Consider the following 18,805-nt stretch of genomic DNA (forward strand, 5'->3'; position numbering starts at 1 on the left):
TGACTTTATAACGCAAGTGTGTTTATCTCACAATTCTGATGAAAAAAGTCTGAATTGATTGTTATAAAGTCAGAGGTATAAAGTCACAATTCTACTTTATAACACACAATTCTGACTTTATAACTCAATTGCGAGTTGAAATCATCGAGAAAAAAGTTATTGTGAGATAATTACCTTTTTGCATAGACAAAAACAGCAAACGATGAGACAATTTTGGGGTGAAGTATTACTTTAACGCTGGAAGTCTTTGTTGTTAGAGACATGAACAAATTAGACACATCATGTCTGCATTTTGTTGTCCATATCATAAAAATACATCTAATGAAGATGGAAAAATGCATGCATTTGCTCTCACTACTCAAATAAGAAAGCAAGTGTATCTGGATCCGGGAACTCTGGGCTACCGTTACATAACCGAGATGAAAAGAGAGTCAGACAGAGAGAATACGAAAAGATCCTCCGGGGGAAGAAGAAGAAGAAGAAGAAGCTGTTTTCTGCACAGAAAGTAGGACTGCTCATGACTGCAAAGTGCACCAGAACTTTTCTGCTCTCATCATTGCTGTTGAGTAACCGGGTTGAGTTGAAAAGTGTAGCACGATAATTAAAGAGAACTTCAGAATGCGCTTGTCTTGTAACCTGAGGGAATAGCTGGAGTTTCTCTTTATTCAGCTGTGGGGAGACTATGGGTGTAGGATTAGTAGAGATTACATTGGGATCCTGGTTCAGATAACTTCATCCTCAGCCTCCGAGTCTTTTTTCTTCACTTTGCTTCAGTCGTTGCGTCTAAAGCACCTGCAGTGAAAATGTTTCCCTCTCAGACGATGACAGTCGGACGGCTCGTTCTCTCGCACCCTGTCACCCTCATTAAGCCGGTCGATGAAAAGTGTGGAAACTCTCGTCGGATATCTGCATGTTCCAGCGCTCCGCTAGGCTTCTAAAGTTACAAACCTCTAATCCTCCGGCTTTGGCAGAAACAACTTTGGTATTACGGCTTAAATGGGTATATTGAAAGTTTCTCAGGCTTTTTGGTGGTGTTTCTTTTCGTGTTGAGAAACAGATGTTGGCTCTCAGCCATCTTCTCAGTCTCATTGACTGAGCAGTTCTGGCAGTTAGCTTCACTGACCTCTGCTTTCAGCATATTTGGCAGGCATTGTATGGCTGTTTGAAAAGCTGCTCAAAATTGTGTTACATCACAACGATCAGACCACTGGAAGCACTTTATACAAAGACACAACATTGTCATAACAGGTGTCTTTTACTAATAGCTGGCTAATCCTTTTTGCTGAACAGTCTGAATCCCGGCTAATCAGCAGTCACTCCAGGTTTACGAGTTTTCTAAGAGTTCTCTGTGACACTTTCTTATTACTTCCCTTTTTATCGCTTCCTCTCTCTATCTGAAGCCAAAATCCATACCTCCAATTACTCTGAATGTCATATCTATAAACACAATCCTTTCATGTTCATATGTCTAATAATCAATAATAAAAATGCCATGATTTTCATGTAAACAAGGCTTTCCAGTTTGTTGCGTATGGGGCTGCGTAGCCGCAGACCAGTCAGGGTGCCCATGCTGCCTCCTGTCCACTGCCGAAAGCATCAACAGTGGGCATGTGAGCATCAGAACTGGACTACGTTTTGCGTATGCGTTGCTTACCTGGGGAACGCATGGCACCAGGATGCACTATGGGAAGAAGGCAAGCCGGCAGAGGCAGTGTGATGCTTTGGGCAATGTTCTGCTGGGAAACCTTGGGTCCTGCCATCCATGTGGATGTTACTTTGATATCACCTACCTAAGCAATGTTGCAGACCATGTACACCCTTTCATGGATACGGTATTCCCTGGTGGCTGTGGCCTCTTTCAGCAGGATAATGCTCCTGCCACAAAGCAAAAATGCTTCAGGAATGGTTTGAGGAACACAACAACGAGTTTGAGGTGTTGACTTGGCCTCCAACTTCCCCAGATCTCAATCCGATCGAGCATCTGTGGGATGTGCTGAACAAACAAGTCTGATTCATGGAGGCTCCACCTCACAACTTACAGGACTTAAAGGATCTGCTGCTAACATCTTGGTGCCAGATACCACAGCACACCTTCAGGGGTCTAGTGGAGTCCATGCCTCGACGGGTCAGGGCTGTTTTGGCAGCAAAAGGGGGACCAACACAATATTAGGAAGGTTGACATAATGTTATGCCTGATCGGTGTATATTCAAATGTAACCATAATGATTTTTATTGCCATTGTGGATACGTTTAGCCCTCCCTCTGTCACACTTGCAGTGTTTGATTGATGGCCGATGGTGTCTGCTGGATGTGCACATGCAGAAACGACTGTGATGGCCTCTTGTTTGTGTTCTCAGAAGACCTTTTAGTTTTAACCTATAATGTGTCTTCATTAAGACTGAGAGCCTCATACAACAATAGATCATTACATTGACAGGCCTTGTCCTATGCCACAGTCAGCAGATAATTGTGATTCGAATACTGGGGTCATTTAGGGTGAGCTTATTAACATATGTATAGCCCAGTGGATTGGTCATCAATATGATGTCTAAGTCTCTCATTTTCTCTCTGTCCCCTCTCTTCACTTCAATCATCCATCTTTATCCATCCCACATGTCAGCTATTGGGTACTTCATATACCTTCAGATATCATACGCCCGGGGTGCCATGAAGTGACCCTTCAAAACACAATCACTTCTTGTTGCTAAGCATCTTTGCTTGGGAAACATCAACTGGATTTAACAATATATATTGGATATCCATAAAAAGAAATATTATGAAGAGGAATGGATTTTGTTTAGCTTCGAGAATAGAGGGTTTTGTCTGTTTTATGTGCCATCTGTCTGCATATGCCAACCTACTGACCCTGCATTGATTATTACACAACATTGATAACTTAATTGAAATGACGGCCCGTGTCAGAGCTTTTTTTGTTCATCTCCAGCATGGCCATTACTAAAGGTCATGACCCATGACCCCTAATGCGGGGTCCCATAAGGGGCTCGGGGCTCTAATTCAATAGTTGTGGATAACTGGGTTGGACACACATACAGAAACAAAATACATTCACATACTTCCCTTTGGTCCTGCACATCCTTTCAGTCTCTTTTTGATGAAAATTTTCCTCCATATTTATGCAATATTGTCATATTCGTTTAATTTTGTCCATTTTATTCTGACTAAAGTGACCTATATTTTTAAAGTTTCATATATATATATATATATATATATATATATATATATATATATATATATATATATATATATATATATATATATATATAAACATAATATTTATATTTATATATATTTATAAATATTATTTTATATATACAGTAGTGGCCAAAAGTCATGTCCGGAGGGGATTTGTTTTTATTATTTTTATTTATTTATTTGATATTTGTTGACCTTACAATTTCAATTAAACCATCAAAATATGAGGATTTTTCTAATCGATTTTTTTCAATTAAATATATTAAATATGAGGGAAGAACAAACTTGGTTCAGGTATTTATCTGACAAAATTATTTTGGCAAAAAAAAAAAAAAAAAAACTACAGCTACAAGTTATATTTTACTATGCAAAAAAAAAAAAAAAATGCATAGAAAAAAAAAAAACAGGAAAAAGTATACATTGACCACAACACAATCGGTTATTAATATTCTATTAGTTCTTTGTTGTTTTTGCATGTGTTCACAATTTTTTGTTTGTATGACAGCCTGGCCAAAAATATCGGCACAATTTTAGACATGTTTCATTGCATTATTATCACACATAAAACAATCAACAACTGCGCAATATGCTAACAAAATCCTTAACAAATTTTTTATAATATTTGAATAAAGGGTGAAGATTTCCTAGGCCTGACATCAATTTTGGCTACTACTGTATTTATTATATTTTGTTTGATTATTCTCATCATTCTTATCAACAGTTTACAATAATTTATTGTCATGATACATATATGCATATTTTCTACCTTTATATTTGTTTTTGTTGACAGTTGTCAACACACATTGTTGTCAGTAATTTTGTTGTTGAGCTTCTGCATTTTAGATAAGAGGGGAAAAAAAATATTCTGCCTTATTTCTCTTTATGTCAATATTGTTATAGCATAAGTGGCACATAGATGGTTCCAGCTTGGTGTCCTATGATGTCTTTTTTCTTTAAATTATTAATAAGAACAAGGCACTAGGGAAAGGTGGAAAAACAAATGGCAAAGATGAGGAAAAGCAATGGAAAAAATGTGAATAATTTACTGGCACATGCTGGTATACGTGGCCATTGACATTTCAAAAGCTTCAGTTGCTGCAATTTTGACGTCAGTGTGAGTGTGTTTGCATTAGCTCTGATTTCTCCTCCTGTTTTTTTTTTTTTTATAACAAACCCTAATGCATGAACTTTTTTCTGTATTTTAATCTGTTCTACATATTCTGAATAAGCCATGAAACGTAAACCACCAGGAATCATGGTTCAGGAATGACTGACAATAGATTGGCCATATAATCCCTTTTACAGATTCAATCACACAGCTAACTCGTACAACAGATGTCAAGTAATACGCCGCTGCACGGTGTCTGTGCGGGCCCAGGGTTGCCCACCTCTGAAACCCGATCTCCACCTCCCCGCAATGGGTTGGTGCCCTGGCGTCTGTTAGCTCATCTGGAGAGGGGCTTTTGAGAGTGAGGTCAACGGTGTGTGTAATAAGCTAGCACTAGCGGATGGCTAGTGCCCATTCACATGCTGATTTTCTAGTCGATCCATTTGCATTAAGTGCAACCTAATTGCCAACTGCGGCCTGATTATGGTGCGAGTCGGCCGGGATGAAATATGACCTCCCATCTGCACCCGCCACTGCAACTGATGTCAGATGGGCATAAATCTAAAGCGAAAAGGTCATTCAAGTTTTCGACACCAATGAAATACTACCACTTTAAATGGGTGATATGTGCTTGTATTTATGGAAAAAAGGACATAAATTAGCTCATGCACTCTTTGATCATGTAGGCTGTATTTTCCACATCTCTCCCATTTTTTCTTATTTCACCTGTGGTGTGGTCCAAATTAGTTTCCTAAGAAGAAAAGCTTGGTCCACTAACATTGTTTGCCTGGAAGTGTCTTCAGATGTGACTCCTCATTTAGTGGCCCATGGAATTTTGATTTGCCAGTGAGGAACAGCTGGAGTCTGCAGTAGTTTAAGTGACCATGTCGCCTTTTTGAGACTCTGGAGTCTTGCTGGTGTTGTCATCGCTTGCAGTTGTGAGAGGAAGTTGAGCAGCTGTAAAGAGTATTGGGATGGTTCTCAAAATGATGATGTCCTGATATGAATCATCAGACCATTTTGGTCTTTCTCTCTTTTCTTGTAACATGTTTAAATTTGAGGAGGTGCAGATACTGCTGTCCCCCTTTTTATTACCCCAACATGGTGGCTTCCGAAGACTAATGCATTACGTTCTCCTTCTAAGGTGCTTATTTTGTTCCTGTTAGAAACGCTATGAATCGGCTCCTATCCACTCTATTCAGATCCACTTGGCTCCTTGGAGTCTAAATGGACTGGCCACAACATGCTGACAGAGTTTATCGATAAAGTCTGTCTCCATCAAGATTTACAGTTCTTATTCACTTGTTACAAAGGAGGACTAAAACCACCAAGATCCATTTGAATAATAATGATAATATAATAATAATATCCAACCTAAGTGCAACCTAAAGATGGAATATAAGTAGTAGTAGTAGTTAGTAGTAGTATCAGAATAATTAAAAGCAACACCACTCATATATTATTGTGCCATTCCTCATTTTGAAATCTAGTTATCAGCCATCTAATTGCAATAACGACTACCATTTTAATTCATTGTGAGATGTGTCCTTCAAAAGCCAATCGAAATATGCAATCGTTAGCTGTGTCTATCATTAGTCGTGTCACACCCCACCTGACGCAGTGAGATTAATGAACTGAAGTGGCATATTGAGACCTCAGTGAAGGCAGACGGAAGGGTTGTGGGGTCTTGTATCAGGTCCTGAATACATTGAACAGCCTAGGCAAGCTCTCTGCTCTCTCTCAGATTCGAAGTACCGACCAATCGATGGTACCGGATTAACAGCCTTAACTTCAAAGTTCATTTTTCTCTTTATGGAGTCTGCAGCTGTCAGTCAAACCTCTGCTCTAATGCTCACTTCCCAGAACTAAATAATAAGATGCAAACTTCCTTTGAGTTTTACCTTCAAGTCATCATGTTTTAACTTTTTTTTTTTTTTTTTATTTGGGTTTCTCACTAACATGTTTTAAAAGACCTTGTAGGGATGGATTCCTAAAAATCACAGCAGTCAAATGTTTCTGAAGACAGTTAAACTGAATTAGATTCAGACAATTTGAAAATCTAATTATGCATTTATGTTATAAAAATGCTTTCTTTGTATTGCACATAGGGCATAATGTTTATGAACCAGAGTCATTATGGATTAATAAAGGAGCTTGTTTTTGGTTTTACTGACCATAAATGTGTAAGATTGTTGAGCCCCACAGGAGAATGATGGATTGAATTTAATAATTGATAAAGGTCTGGTGTTGCTGTGGACAAATACCTCTGTTTACCGGAACATCTCTAGATTAAAGTGGCGCTTCTCCAATGTTTTGGCCGACTGTCAAGTTTTAGAGTGTTCCTCATGAGACAGCAAAGAGAATAGCGTAATACTAATGTTACATGTTTTGTTGGTTCATTGTTGGCAAGATCTGGTGGGTGTGGCCAACAGCCATTACAGGAAGTGATCGCATTGTAATTGACCTGGGCGCAATCTGCCATCTACACCAATGAGAGAGCCTTTGTAATCATCACTATCAATTACTGACATCTGTTCTGGTCTGGAGACCGAGGCTTTACAGCCGTAGTTGGACTGCCAGTTTAGGCGGATGGAATGCATTGTGATACTAGTAGCTGGTGTCTGCATTTTCCTATTGTATGGTAATGGATTATGCTTTTTTTTTTTTTTTTGTCACTCTTTTTGATGTTTCTCCTTCTGACCTTTTCTTTCACATTTTTGTGTCATCTTATTTTTGTTTCAGATGTTGAGTCTGTAAAAGTTTTGATTGAGTATTATGGTTCAGCTATTTAAACTATTTAAAGGGAACCCATAATGCCCCTTTACAAGATGAAATGTAAGTCTCTGGTATCCCCAGAATGTGTCTGTGAAGTTTCAGCTCAAAATACCCCACAGATCATTTATTATAGCTTGTCAAATTTGCCCCTATTTGGGTGTGAGCAAAAACACACCATTTTTGTGTGACCCTTTAAATTCAAATGAGCTGCTGCTCCCAGCAGCTTTTACAAAAGGGGACGGAGCTTTAACAGCTTGGGCTTCGGTTGCTCAACAACAACAAAACTGGAGAATCTCACACAGCCAAAATGAGGATTGTCAGTAACGGTGTTCAGCCTTACATTGTTCAAACTGGAGTCGGACACTGATGGAGAGACTCAGGAAGAAGTTACAACTTTTAGAATTAAACTAGACGTTTCTGAATGGTTAGTGGATAAATGTATGTAGTTGCTGTGGAGTTGATTCAACTCATCGACTAGCATGTGCCGCCATGTAAAATGTAAAATTCTGGTTAATAAATAAATAAGTAGAATGTTTAATACCAATATATTAATTCAGAAGCAAGTGTTTCTATGCAAAATAAGTGTTAAGACACAAGACCCATTAATGTTTTACTCCCAGCAGGGGCCATTGTCTGCTTTCCCTGAGTGAATTGTGTTTGAATGTTAGCCAGACTAAAGAACTTTCTCACAATGAGAAACAGGTGCAAGATTTAGTCTCACCCTAAAACTGAAAAAAGGCTAAGAGATAAAGCTTGAGAGAGAATTAAAACTCTGAGAGCATGTCGGCGAGAACAGAAAAACCAAATGTCAGGATAGTTTTGGACATCCTCGGTTTATGTGAGGAACGTTGGGGCGAGAGTGTGTCTGTCTGCATTTTAAAAATGAAAGATTTCTTTTCTGCCTCATTGTGCTTTATCATCTCCTCTTCATTCCTCACAGAAGCCCTCCACATCTCCCCAGGGAAGGTGTGTGTGCAGGTGCTCACATACGGGAAGTAAACGGGGCTCCACCTCTGACTTCCCAATGGGGGTCCAGGCGCATTCATCAGGACCCCCGCCGTGCACTTAAGGGCCCTTACACCATACATGCACGCATCCCCAGCCTCTCTAATCGGGCCAACCTGCTTCTTTGTCATGTTGTTTGTCTCTGAAAGGAGCACTGGAGGCTACCGAGAGAGACGGGAACAGGGAGGCAGGAACAAAAGCACGCCTCTCATCCACAGCAGGGCTGCTTATTAGGGAGCGAGAGCCCTCTGGGAGCAGGGCACTTGGCAGAGGACATAGGGTTGTCAGGGGCACAGCCGTACATCAGTCAGGGGGAACGTGAGTGAAGTCAGAGACCCCTAAGCCTGCAGAATTATCGCCCCCTTTGTCAAATCTGCACCTGTCACTCATTCAATACGAGAACATGAACCGGTCAATCTTTGATTCACTGCCAGGCCTCATAGCGCAATGAAATGAAAGAAAGCAGCAGATATAAAGGATAAGTGATCAAGAGGAAAAGGAAGAGCTGGGGGAAGATAAAAGAGATAAATGAGACAAAGGAGAGCAGGCCATGATGAAGAAAAGGAAAACTCAAAAGAATGATGACAAGAAAGATTGAATTAACGCAAGGAGAATAAAACAACTTCAAACTCAGTGGACCAAAGAAATCTGCAGACTCTATACATGACTGTTGTTGAGTCCGATTGAGCTCTGTTGTGTTTTATTGCAGATTGTCTGACGCTCATTGATTTCCTGTAAAGATCAGTGATAAAAAGTTAACTTTTGTTTTATCCCTGAAAATGACCAGCAGTAATTCTGATTTAATCTGTCCATGCCATCTGTACAGATCTATGAAGGGAGCCGACAGATATGACAGTCTTTGAAGGGAATTGAGTCCGCAGGGGTATAGAATTAATATGACTTAAGCTTTGAGTTGATGCAATATGACTGAGGGCACAAGCAAACCCTTCTTTTCATCTCCCATATCTCCTATGAAGATTTGGAGGACATGGAAAGAAACCAGATAGTCTGACAGAATATCAGTCTGGCAATAAGTCTGATAAAAGGAATTGGAATTATATGTCTGGTATCAGAATTACCAGTATCTCTCTCTCTCTTTCTTTGTGTGTGTGTGTGTGTGTGTGTGTGTGTGTGTGTTGTTGAAGGGGACATAGGAGACAGGACCAGAGATCCTTTATAGGAAAACCATTGGTCAAGCAGTCTTATTAAACATGGTAACTGGTTTGTTGATAGTTTAAGGTGGTTTAGCTTCACCAAGACACTTGACCAGGTCCAAACTAGATCTACTAACTGGTAGATTATTTGATTAACCATAAAAAACAGTTAATGTCTATAAATGTCCAGCTTGTTGACCAAGCAAAACCAGCTGGTAGTCCATCTGCTCATCTAGACTAGCTCGGAACACCTAATTACCAGTTAAAAACATGTACAAAACAGGTCAAAACTATGTCCTGGTGGTCAGAATCTTAGATGGATTTTCCAGTAGAGAAGCACAGCATGACCAACCCAAAGACAAGACACACACATTCACAGACAAACAAACAAGCATTCATACGTCAGTGTCCCAGCTGCTTCTCGGCAGAGTTTATAAGCGAAAGATTTACAGCATCAGACTTAATATTGGATACATTCATCTCTTCCATTCCCATAGCATTCCACATTCCACTTGCAGACCAAATCGCTCTGCCAATCTACAAGCACTGTATCCATAAAGCACATGGTAATAACTTGGACCGCTTCGCTTCATGTCTCCCAGTGGGGTTCTGCCTCTTTGGTTTCTTTTTTCCCTCCTTTCGTTATGGTTTTAACTAGGCATTATCTCAGTATTGTCACATTGAGTTTTCTCTGAGCAAGAACAGGTGAGTAGCCCTGTTTAGTCAGACGCATCTGATGTCAGTGCTACCCATGCATCACACTCGATTCAGAGAGTTTAATCTGCAACAATAACCTTATGTCTTCAGAGAAATTGCTTTCTGGGGCCGTAAAGTAAACAGGCAAAAGGTGTTATTCAGCATATTGAGAGAGAGTCGTGAGCGGGGAATGGTGTGCGCAGAAAGGGATGGAATACAGCGAACAAGAAAAGCAGGGGGAAGGGCCGAGCAAAAGGGGTGCGGACAATCGCAAACTGACCTTTCAGTCAGAGAACACACAGACAGATATTGAATGAGTCTCATTGTACTGGGAGAATGAAACTGCTGGCTTGTTAAATGGTGTGGCATATGGATATTTTATCTTTCTCTGCCTTTAATTGCTTTACTGTCAAACTGTTTTCCCCTTGAATCTCTCTTTAGGGAGGAGAGACGGAAATAAACATGAAGACGTCTCCAGCCCGGAGAGGCTTGACTGTACGCTATCTCTCAAACAACACAGGCCCGTCCTTTAAGCTGGCTTCAGGTTGCATACCGCCTGACCTTTAATCTGATGCATAAACAAGAGGTTGGGGAAAGCAATCCCTCATCATCCTCCCCTCATACTCTGCCGCCTCCTCACCACCTCCATTGTTTGGCTTATGGGTGCATTTGTTCTAATTGTCACTGCTTTATTGACGCAAATTGCTGCCGGTCTTTGTGAGGTCTTGTTTAGCTGGGCCCCGTGGTTGACGTTGATGCATGCCCGGAGGTATTTATAACCCACACGACACCTGATGTCAAGCGCGTGCTGAGACTAATCATGTGCGGTGATGTTGGAGTGTTCATGGACTCCACCGAACAGATAGAAAGATTTGTCTTCTTTTATAAAGGAGGATTGAATAGGGAGAGTAAATGAGATGGGTGGCCACCAGTACTTAACGCACACGGGCACTCTTTTACAATTCCAACTGCTAATTCCTCAGTGCCACTGTTGGGAGGATTTCATACCAGATCGTGCAAAGAGACCCATTGTAGTTGAACTGCCACTTATATGGTCAGTTCAAGTGAACGTTCTCCAGTTGATCTGGTAGAGGCATGCCTTTTGAAGCCCATTTCATGAGTAGAACACCTTGGTCCTGGTTCAGCTTACAGTTCCAGGTCCTCTATAACAATTCAATGTTTGTCAATCTTGCCATTTCCTGGTGTCCCTATGACTCATAATGGTCTTATCCACATCTGTGGCTGTAAAAGTTCGCTTTTCATTTTCTAAATTGATCTCTTCAAAACAATGGAAGGTCATTGGAGGTTAGATGAAGGTTGGTCATTTGGTTTGTTTACTAGGTTGATCACAAGCCTCAGCTGGTTACCACACTCAGTGACTCAGCTTATGGTCACTTTAACCTTTACGGGGTCTCTGTAATTGATCTCTGCTGTTTGTTTTCGAGTTATAGGATTCAGAGGAAGGCTGTTCCTAGGCAGGGAGATTAAGTTAATGGCACCTCCCTTGTCCATTTCCTAATGAATGAAGGGGGAAATACATACAACATAGACCTTAATTTAGTGTCATGACTGGCTTTAATCCAATCATATGGCCAACTACATATGATACACTGATGACACTGCAGATAGTTTGCAATTGAATTAGGTTTCCTTATGGAAAAAATAGTGTCATGAATAAGACCAGAGCATGTTCATTTGCAGATACATTCTGTTGTCCTTTCTAGCAAAGCTTTGTTTGCCAGTTCCCTCTATACTGCTCAAAGCTTGTTAGCGGTCCTCTTGCCGCGAGCATAGACACCAGGCGCATTGCCACCCGATGCTAATGTGTAATCACACGTTTACAGGAGCTAATGGCCAAATTAATTTCCCCTCACAGATGTGCGGTAATGGCCGAGTGATTTGTTTATTTTTCTCAGGCTTTGACTGCTTTGTGAGGAAGATGCAGCTGAGAGTGATCATCAAAAGTCTGCAAACTTTGGAGTTACCTCCAACTTTATCTTCCTTAGCTTCATTCATCCTTTAGCAGCTTGACGTTTCTTTGAGAACAGGCTTTTTCAAGTTTATACTTTTGCTAAAATGTCAGTAAATGTCAGTGGATGAAGATGATACACTTTGCACATTTTATAACTTATCAAATGGCATATTTAAAATTCAGCTTTATGTTTGGCCCAAAACTCTCATTGATAGAATCTCACTTTTAAAAATGGATTTAAAACGCTTTCTTGTGGCTGTTTTAGAGGATTATTATACTTGGTAATGGCGAGTACACTATTTTAAATGGGCACATATAGGATTTGGTCCTTGAAAAGATTACCTGCCTGTGTTTGCAAAACCAAATGCACACGGCATACGGCTCAATGATTCGCTTAATTTAAAACACTTCCATTTTCACCGCCTTGCAAATGCATTTGATGGCCTTCTAGCTATTCCTCCATCACATATGAATATAGGAATGGGGCGTTAAATGAAGTAAAGCTAATACAATTGATTCTAATGGCTGCATGGAACAACAGGACAAGGATGTTCAGTCATCACCACTCATACGATTCTCATTCGGCTCCATTTGGTTTTTATGGAAGGCCATTTAGCTGCAGTTTTAATGAAGGTTGATTGGCAATGTGTCGGAGTGGCCATTTCAGTCAGTGGGCTGTTCCTGCTTGTGATCTACAATTATGAGCACATTTAGGCCAGACATCTCATCTTAAGTAAGCTATCAGCGTCAGTAGACGCTTAGCCACCTGTATCGGCACCTCACAGAGATGACATCTTGGTAATTCATCCGTATGCCGAATTGCTGATCTGTATGCTGTACTTTTATTCTTGGTGCTCCATATTTTTGCAAGCCTAATGTTTTACCTCTTTGTGTTCTCATTGAGTCCCCCACCCCCCACTTGAGGATCTCCTTTCTTAGTTCTCCTTTGCTCCTTTGTTTAAATGAGCTGTATTTTCAGACAGAATGTTGTATCATAATGAAGGGTTTGCACCAGCAGCCCGTGTGGTTGAGTAGATAAAAAGCGGGGCTTGATTAGGGGACAAGGCATATTGATTCCCATTGACGGTCACTTTCCCCAGCTCTTAATGAAAGGAATGCAAATGAATCTCTGAGTTCTCGAAGGGGGCGCGGGGCTGAGATGTGGGCCTTTGACTCCCTGTCGTAAGAGGGACATGTATCATTGGCCATGGTTCACTAGGGAGTCCTTCACGGAAACGTTTGGTCCGTTTCATGTTCTCAAGATGCCGGCAAGCACAAGCCAAATGTGGAAAAAGTAATGGGCTGTGTCCGTACGTGTAATTTAGCAAAATGGATAGGGGCACATGGGCTCAAATGGTGCTTATGCTATTGATCTAGGAAACAAGCTGTATTCTTATAAGGAAACATGCTGTACTGTACCGTCTTGTATGTTTTATTCAAGCTGTTATCATCTGTAGTGTACCATCTGGTCATTGTTGGTCTGTATCACTGGTGATGTCATAGATTAGGATATATGATCTTTTTTTCCCCTCTCTCCTCTATAGCAACAGACTGGCGCCTAGCAACCATGACCGGATACATCGGTTACGGCAAGAGTTCCAGCAGGCCAAGCAGGAGGAGGAACCTGACGACCGCCGCCGTTCCTACAGCTTTCAACAGCAACAGTGGGTGAGTGCAAAAGCCTGGTGTTTGGTGTTCAGAGCAAAGGGCGACGTGTATTATAATGAGATATTGTAAGGATTGCATGAATTGTGTTTGTTCTGAGGTAGTTTGATTAAAATTAAAATGCATTTGTTGTCAGCTTGTGGTTTATCTAATTTCAAAAATGCATCTCACAGTTTATTTGCCCCCAACCTTTCCTGTATTTGTTAGGTCTGCACAGAGGTGAATGTGTTTTAACATTTTGTCCTTGAAAGTCAGTGCTTCATTTTATTGTCCGAGGTTAGAGGCTAGCCATTATTTTATCTTTATCAGCAAGTTAAAATAATATACACTGCTCAAGAGGCTGGGAATGGAGTTGTTAGGGGTCATAGGTCAAATAGCTGTGTATCTTTACTCTGTAATGGCCTGAGCCAGACATGGCGGTCTGTCTTGTGACTTCCTATTAAAGGCACGGAGGGGATTTTAAAAGATGACAGACTAATTACCTCAAGGAATGGAACCATTTCCTAAATTAGAGGTCAGCTCTCTGAACCTGTCCTCTCCGACACATATTTGGCCTCCATTTTCCTCCCAGGTCTTGAATGGCTCTACAGAGATTAGAATGTGTTAAACTCAATTAATGCATTAATGTTCAGTGTCACTCAGATCAGTGCAGAGAGCAGAAGCAAATGATAAATAAATAAATAAAATTCAGCATCTCAGACACTTACCTTAAAGATTAATGATGGATGCATAATGAAAATGCAATTGCTTATACTGTAGGTGAAGCGTGTAATTTATTTGGCACTAGTGGTAGCAAATGGAAGAGCAGAAAATCTAGAATTTTACATTTTCTGAAAAGAGAGTGGTCCTTGTCTTTGCAAATTTCACTGACACACTACTGGGGTTTTATGGGTTGTTGCCAACGTGTTGCTATGTAGTTGCTAGGACATTCTGGATGGTTGCTGGAATGTTGCTAGGTGATTACTTTGTGTTCTGGGTGGTTGCTAGGATGTTGCTAGGGTGTTCTGGGTGCACTTGATGCTTGATAGATTTTTGCTAATGTTTTCTTGGTGGTTTATAGAGTATTATGGGAGTGATGAGGGTTTGCTAGGTGGTTGCTATGGTGGGTGATTTCTAGGTTGTGCTGAGGGTTTGCTAGTTTTACATGGTTATTAGGTGGTTGTTTACTGGTCAAAAGTGCCCACCTCCAAGGCTCTATTATACTGGTCTATAGAAATGGGTTGGGTCTCTATTTTGGTGTAAGTGTATGGGTTTTTCTCACTGTTAATTAATAAATGTACTTAATGACAGTTCATTTTAGCCCAGTTATGACTGTAGTGTTTCACTTCAGGAATATATATGGTCTCCTAAGAAAAGGCTCTTATACTTGGACTCAGAGACATGCACTAGGTTCTCTTTGACACAGTCTTTAGCTAGTCTGTTTGCAGTATGGATGAATCAAATCCTCTCTTGGTACTTAATGGTGTCACATTGTCTGGGCTTCTAGTACAGGAAGTAAAAGCCCTGTTGTTTGCACAGTGCCGAACTAGAGAAGTCAAGCTGGAAGGCACCTAATTGCTTGTGATCGTTTACATTGTTTAAAGACTAGAGACATTTTCCAGTAATAGAATACGCTCCCTCCCTCGAGTGTCTCAAGTCTACTGTATTAACGGTCGACGGGTCGGCCTCTCAGTTTGAAGAGGACTGGTTTCAAATAACAAAACTTGTTAGGTAGGACCCAGGGAATGCCTTTGAGTCTTTCAGAGTGTTATAAGAAGGGCGAATTGCCTGAAGTCTGCGGTTTAGATGGTTGAGCATGGCTTTTTTCTACTGTTGACTTGTCGACACCGTTGCTATACCCAGGTTGTGTCAAGGGGATGTTGAAATACAGGCTCATGCTGGTGGCATTTTTTTGTATGGGAAAAGTCTCTGCATCTTTGAAAAGGTGGGGAAAATCTTGGCGAAACTGCTCTGACTGAGGTTCGGTACTGCATGTCATGCTGGTCTACGGTACGCTATGCTATTGACACAAACAATAAACAGTAATTACAACACTAAAAGCTTGTGTCAAACAAAAGCTGAGGTGTGTGTGTTAAGAATGTAACCAAGTATTCAAGATTAAATACAAAGGTGAGTCCCCTTCTGCTAAAAGCACTTCTGCTAAAACAGTGTAATGTTAAGTTTTCACATCACAAGGAATCTGGTGGTCCAGGTGTTTCATCCCTGGATTGCATTAGAATCAAACACACTCCATCAAAGCGAATGCAAACAGGTTTGACGTTGATTTAGGGTCTGAGAGGGCCCATGAGCACTGTGGTCCTGTTGACTTGTAGAAATATACAGCCGTCAGTTGTAGCAGCAGGTTGAGAGAATGATGGTTAAGCAGTGTAAGAGAGCGCAAGGGGAGGCGTTTGTAGCCATAACAGTCTTGTTGATCCTAGTGCCATAAGCTTGATATAATGACGTTATAAAACTGTCAAAACAAAGTCATGTGTTCCTCTGAGAGCATCCAGAAATACTTTTGGGTGCACTGATGTAACAGTGAAAACTTCAACATCAGATGAGTAATGAGATATTTTTTTATAAAAGGACCAGAGCTTTTTGGACATGGTACCTGTATTACCATGGCTTTTTCCCCTCTTTGGGATCCCATGGGATTTTCAACGTGGACTCTGGTATTTTAAATATATATTTACTTTCTTGCTTACTTACTGTTTGTATATTAGATAATATATAACACATGTACAATGATAGCTTTTTAAAAAATGACATCTTCCATGGTAATACTGTGTTTGTTTGTTTGATTTCTTTTAAAGTACCATGGTAATACCATGGTATTCTGGATAATTTGAGTATGATCATCAAGTGTCATGGTATATATAATTTTAAAACACAATTTTCACGGTCTCCCCACAGTACATTCAGTATGATTTATTATCTTCATATGAAAAGCACTTAACTAATTAACATTTACTTGTGACCACCTAGTTACAAAGTCTCCTGGTTGTTATTTATAGCTTTGATTATAAATGCCATGCATTACACCATTCAGAAATATCCCTCAAGTGCAACAGAAAATCAAAGTGGCATGAAACAATGATTGATTGGCTTTTAAATATGTAGCTATGTGGCAAAACTCCCAACTTTACATCAAACGCCTCTCATTTCTTTATGAAGAAAAATGGGTATGTACACCCCAGATAATCCCTCAAACCCAGCGTGAGTTCTGACAGCACAAGACGCACATTAGGACAGTGATTAAGGTGTTTTCTCTGTGTTCACAATCCCCCGAGGACCGAACGAAACCAGTCATCAGGTTTTTATGTGCGGCAACGAACTTCCATCCCAGATCGCTGATAATCGCCCCGTGGCCAGAACCTGTCACAGACCTCCACCGGTAAATAGACAATTAGACGTGTCTTGTTATGCCTCCCTTGTATATCACGCCCAGCGTTTTTCACTGTGACTTTGAAAGGGACTTTTCCAGATGTTTGTCATAAAGAACATGTTCTTTCCAGAGGCTGTCTCAGCCAATAAAAATCAATCTTTTGTTAAGACGATCGGAGGCCACACAAGGGACGGAAGTTTTATGCCGGTGCCTGGATCACACACGCACAAATGCTTTCATTAGGCCCATATTTACGCGCTTTTCTCCTCTTTTACAAGGTCCTCAGTGCTGGCAAGCATTCAGGCAGCCTTCATGACTCGAAAGAATGCCATTGATTTCAGGATTCAGAGGAACCAGCATGTTTTCTTTGATTATAAACCACACAAGAAACTTGGCATGATTTTCATGGTGTGGATTCAGAAAACTCCTGTCTTCATACAGTCGACCCACTGTGGCCAATGTGTAGATGAGGTTATCTTTCGATACTAAATCACCACTGCAGGAACACACTGTAAGCTCGATAAACAATGGCTGCATGTAAGCGAAAAGAAGTGTACAACATGATAATGAGCCTACAGTGGGCAGATAAATCCACTCCAGGTCAAGATTAGTGTCCCCCCTGTGAAATATATGTGGATTGCCTTCCTACTCTTTTATATCCCTCCACATTCAGTAGATTTAGAACTAGATGATAAAACTAAGATTACCCACAGGGGATGTGGGGACTATATCTGTTCTGAAATGAATGCAGATCCCAGTGTAATACAAATTTAACCCTTCACCCTCAAGTTTCGTTTAAGGGCCATTTTGTGACATTCAGGTTGATATACTTAATGACCTTTTCTAAACTGGTGGTAAACAAAATGTCAACTTAACATTCAAACATCCTAAATGTTACTATGCAGTTGCCAGGGTCTTCTGAGAGGTTCCTAATGTGTTGCTAAGTCATTATTAGAGTGTGCTGGGTGTTTTAGTGCATTGCTATGCCATTACTAGCATCTTCTGGGAAGTTTCTACGGTGTTGCTACTGTAGGTGATTATTAAGGTTTTATATATATATATATATTTTACTATGCAGTTTATGTGGTCTTCTGGGATGTTTCTAAGGTGTTGCTAGGTAGTTATTAGGGTGTTCTGGGTGTTGTAGTGTGTTGCTATGCAGTTTCTAGCATCTGAGAGGTTTCTAATGTGTTGCTAGGTGGTTATTAAGGTGTTCTTGGGTTTTCAGTATGTCACTATTTAGTTTATGTGGTCTTCTTGGACATTTCTAAGGTGTTGCTAGGTAGTTATTAGGGTTGTCTGGGTGTTTTAGTGTGTTGTTATGCAGTTTCTAGCATCTGAGGGGTTTCTGAGGTGTTGCTATGTGGTTATTAAGGTGTTCTTGGGTTTTCAATGTGTTACTATGCAGTTAATGTGGTCTTCTGGGACATTTCTAAGATGTTGCTAGGTAGTTACTAGGGTGTTCTGGCTGTTTTAGTGTTGCTATGCAGTTGCTAGCGTCTTCTGAGATGTTTCTAATATGTTGCTATGTGGTTATTAAGGTGTTCTTGGGTTTTAATATGTTTTAATGTAGTTTGTGCTCTTCTGGGAAGTCTCTAAGGTTTTGCTAGGTAGTAATTAGGGTTCTTTGAGTCTTTAACATGTCACTATGCAGTTTATGCGGTCTTCTGGGACAATTCTAATGTGTTGCTATGTAGTTATTAGAGTGTTTTAGTGTGTTGCTATACAGTTGCTAGCATCTTCTGAGAGGTTTCTAAGGTGTTGCTAGGTGGTTATTAAGGTGTTCTTGGGTTTTCAATATGTCACTATGCAGTCCATGTGGTGTTCTGGGACATTTGTAAGGTGTTGCT

General features: G+C 40.5%; 1 protein-coding gene across 1 annotated transcript in view; it reads left to right on the plus strand.

Moving 5' to 3' along the window:
• The window catches only part of LOC125257746 (partitioning defective 3 homolog), a 245,277-nt gene that overhangs the window by 208,677 nt on the left and 17,795 nt on the right, over window positions 1-18,805 (plus strand). The window contains exon 12 of the mRNA XM_048174395.1: window positions 13,468-13,591. Coding sequence (XP_048030352.1) covers window positions 13,468-13,591 — 124 coding nt within the window. The remainder of the gene's footprint in view (window positions 1-13,467; window positions 13,592-18,805) is intronic.

The sequence above is a fragment of the Megalobrama amblycephala genome, linkage group LG22 (assembly GCF_018812025.1).
Source record: "Megalobrama amblycephala isolate DHTTF-2021 linkage group LG22, ASM1881202v1, whole genome shotgun sequence".
NCBI lineage: Eukaryota > Metazoa > Chordata > Actinopteri > Cypriniformes > Xenocyprididae > Megalobrama > Megalobrama amblycephala.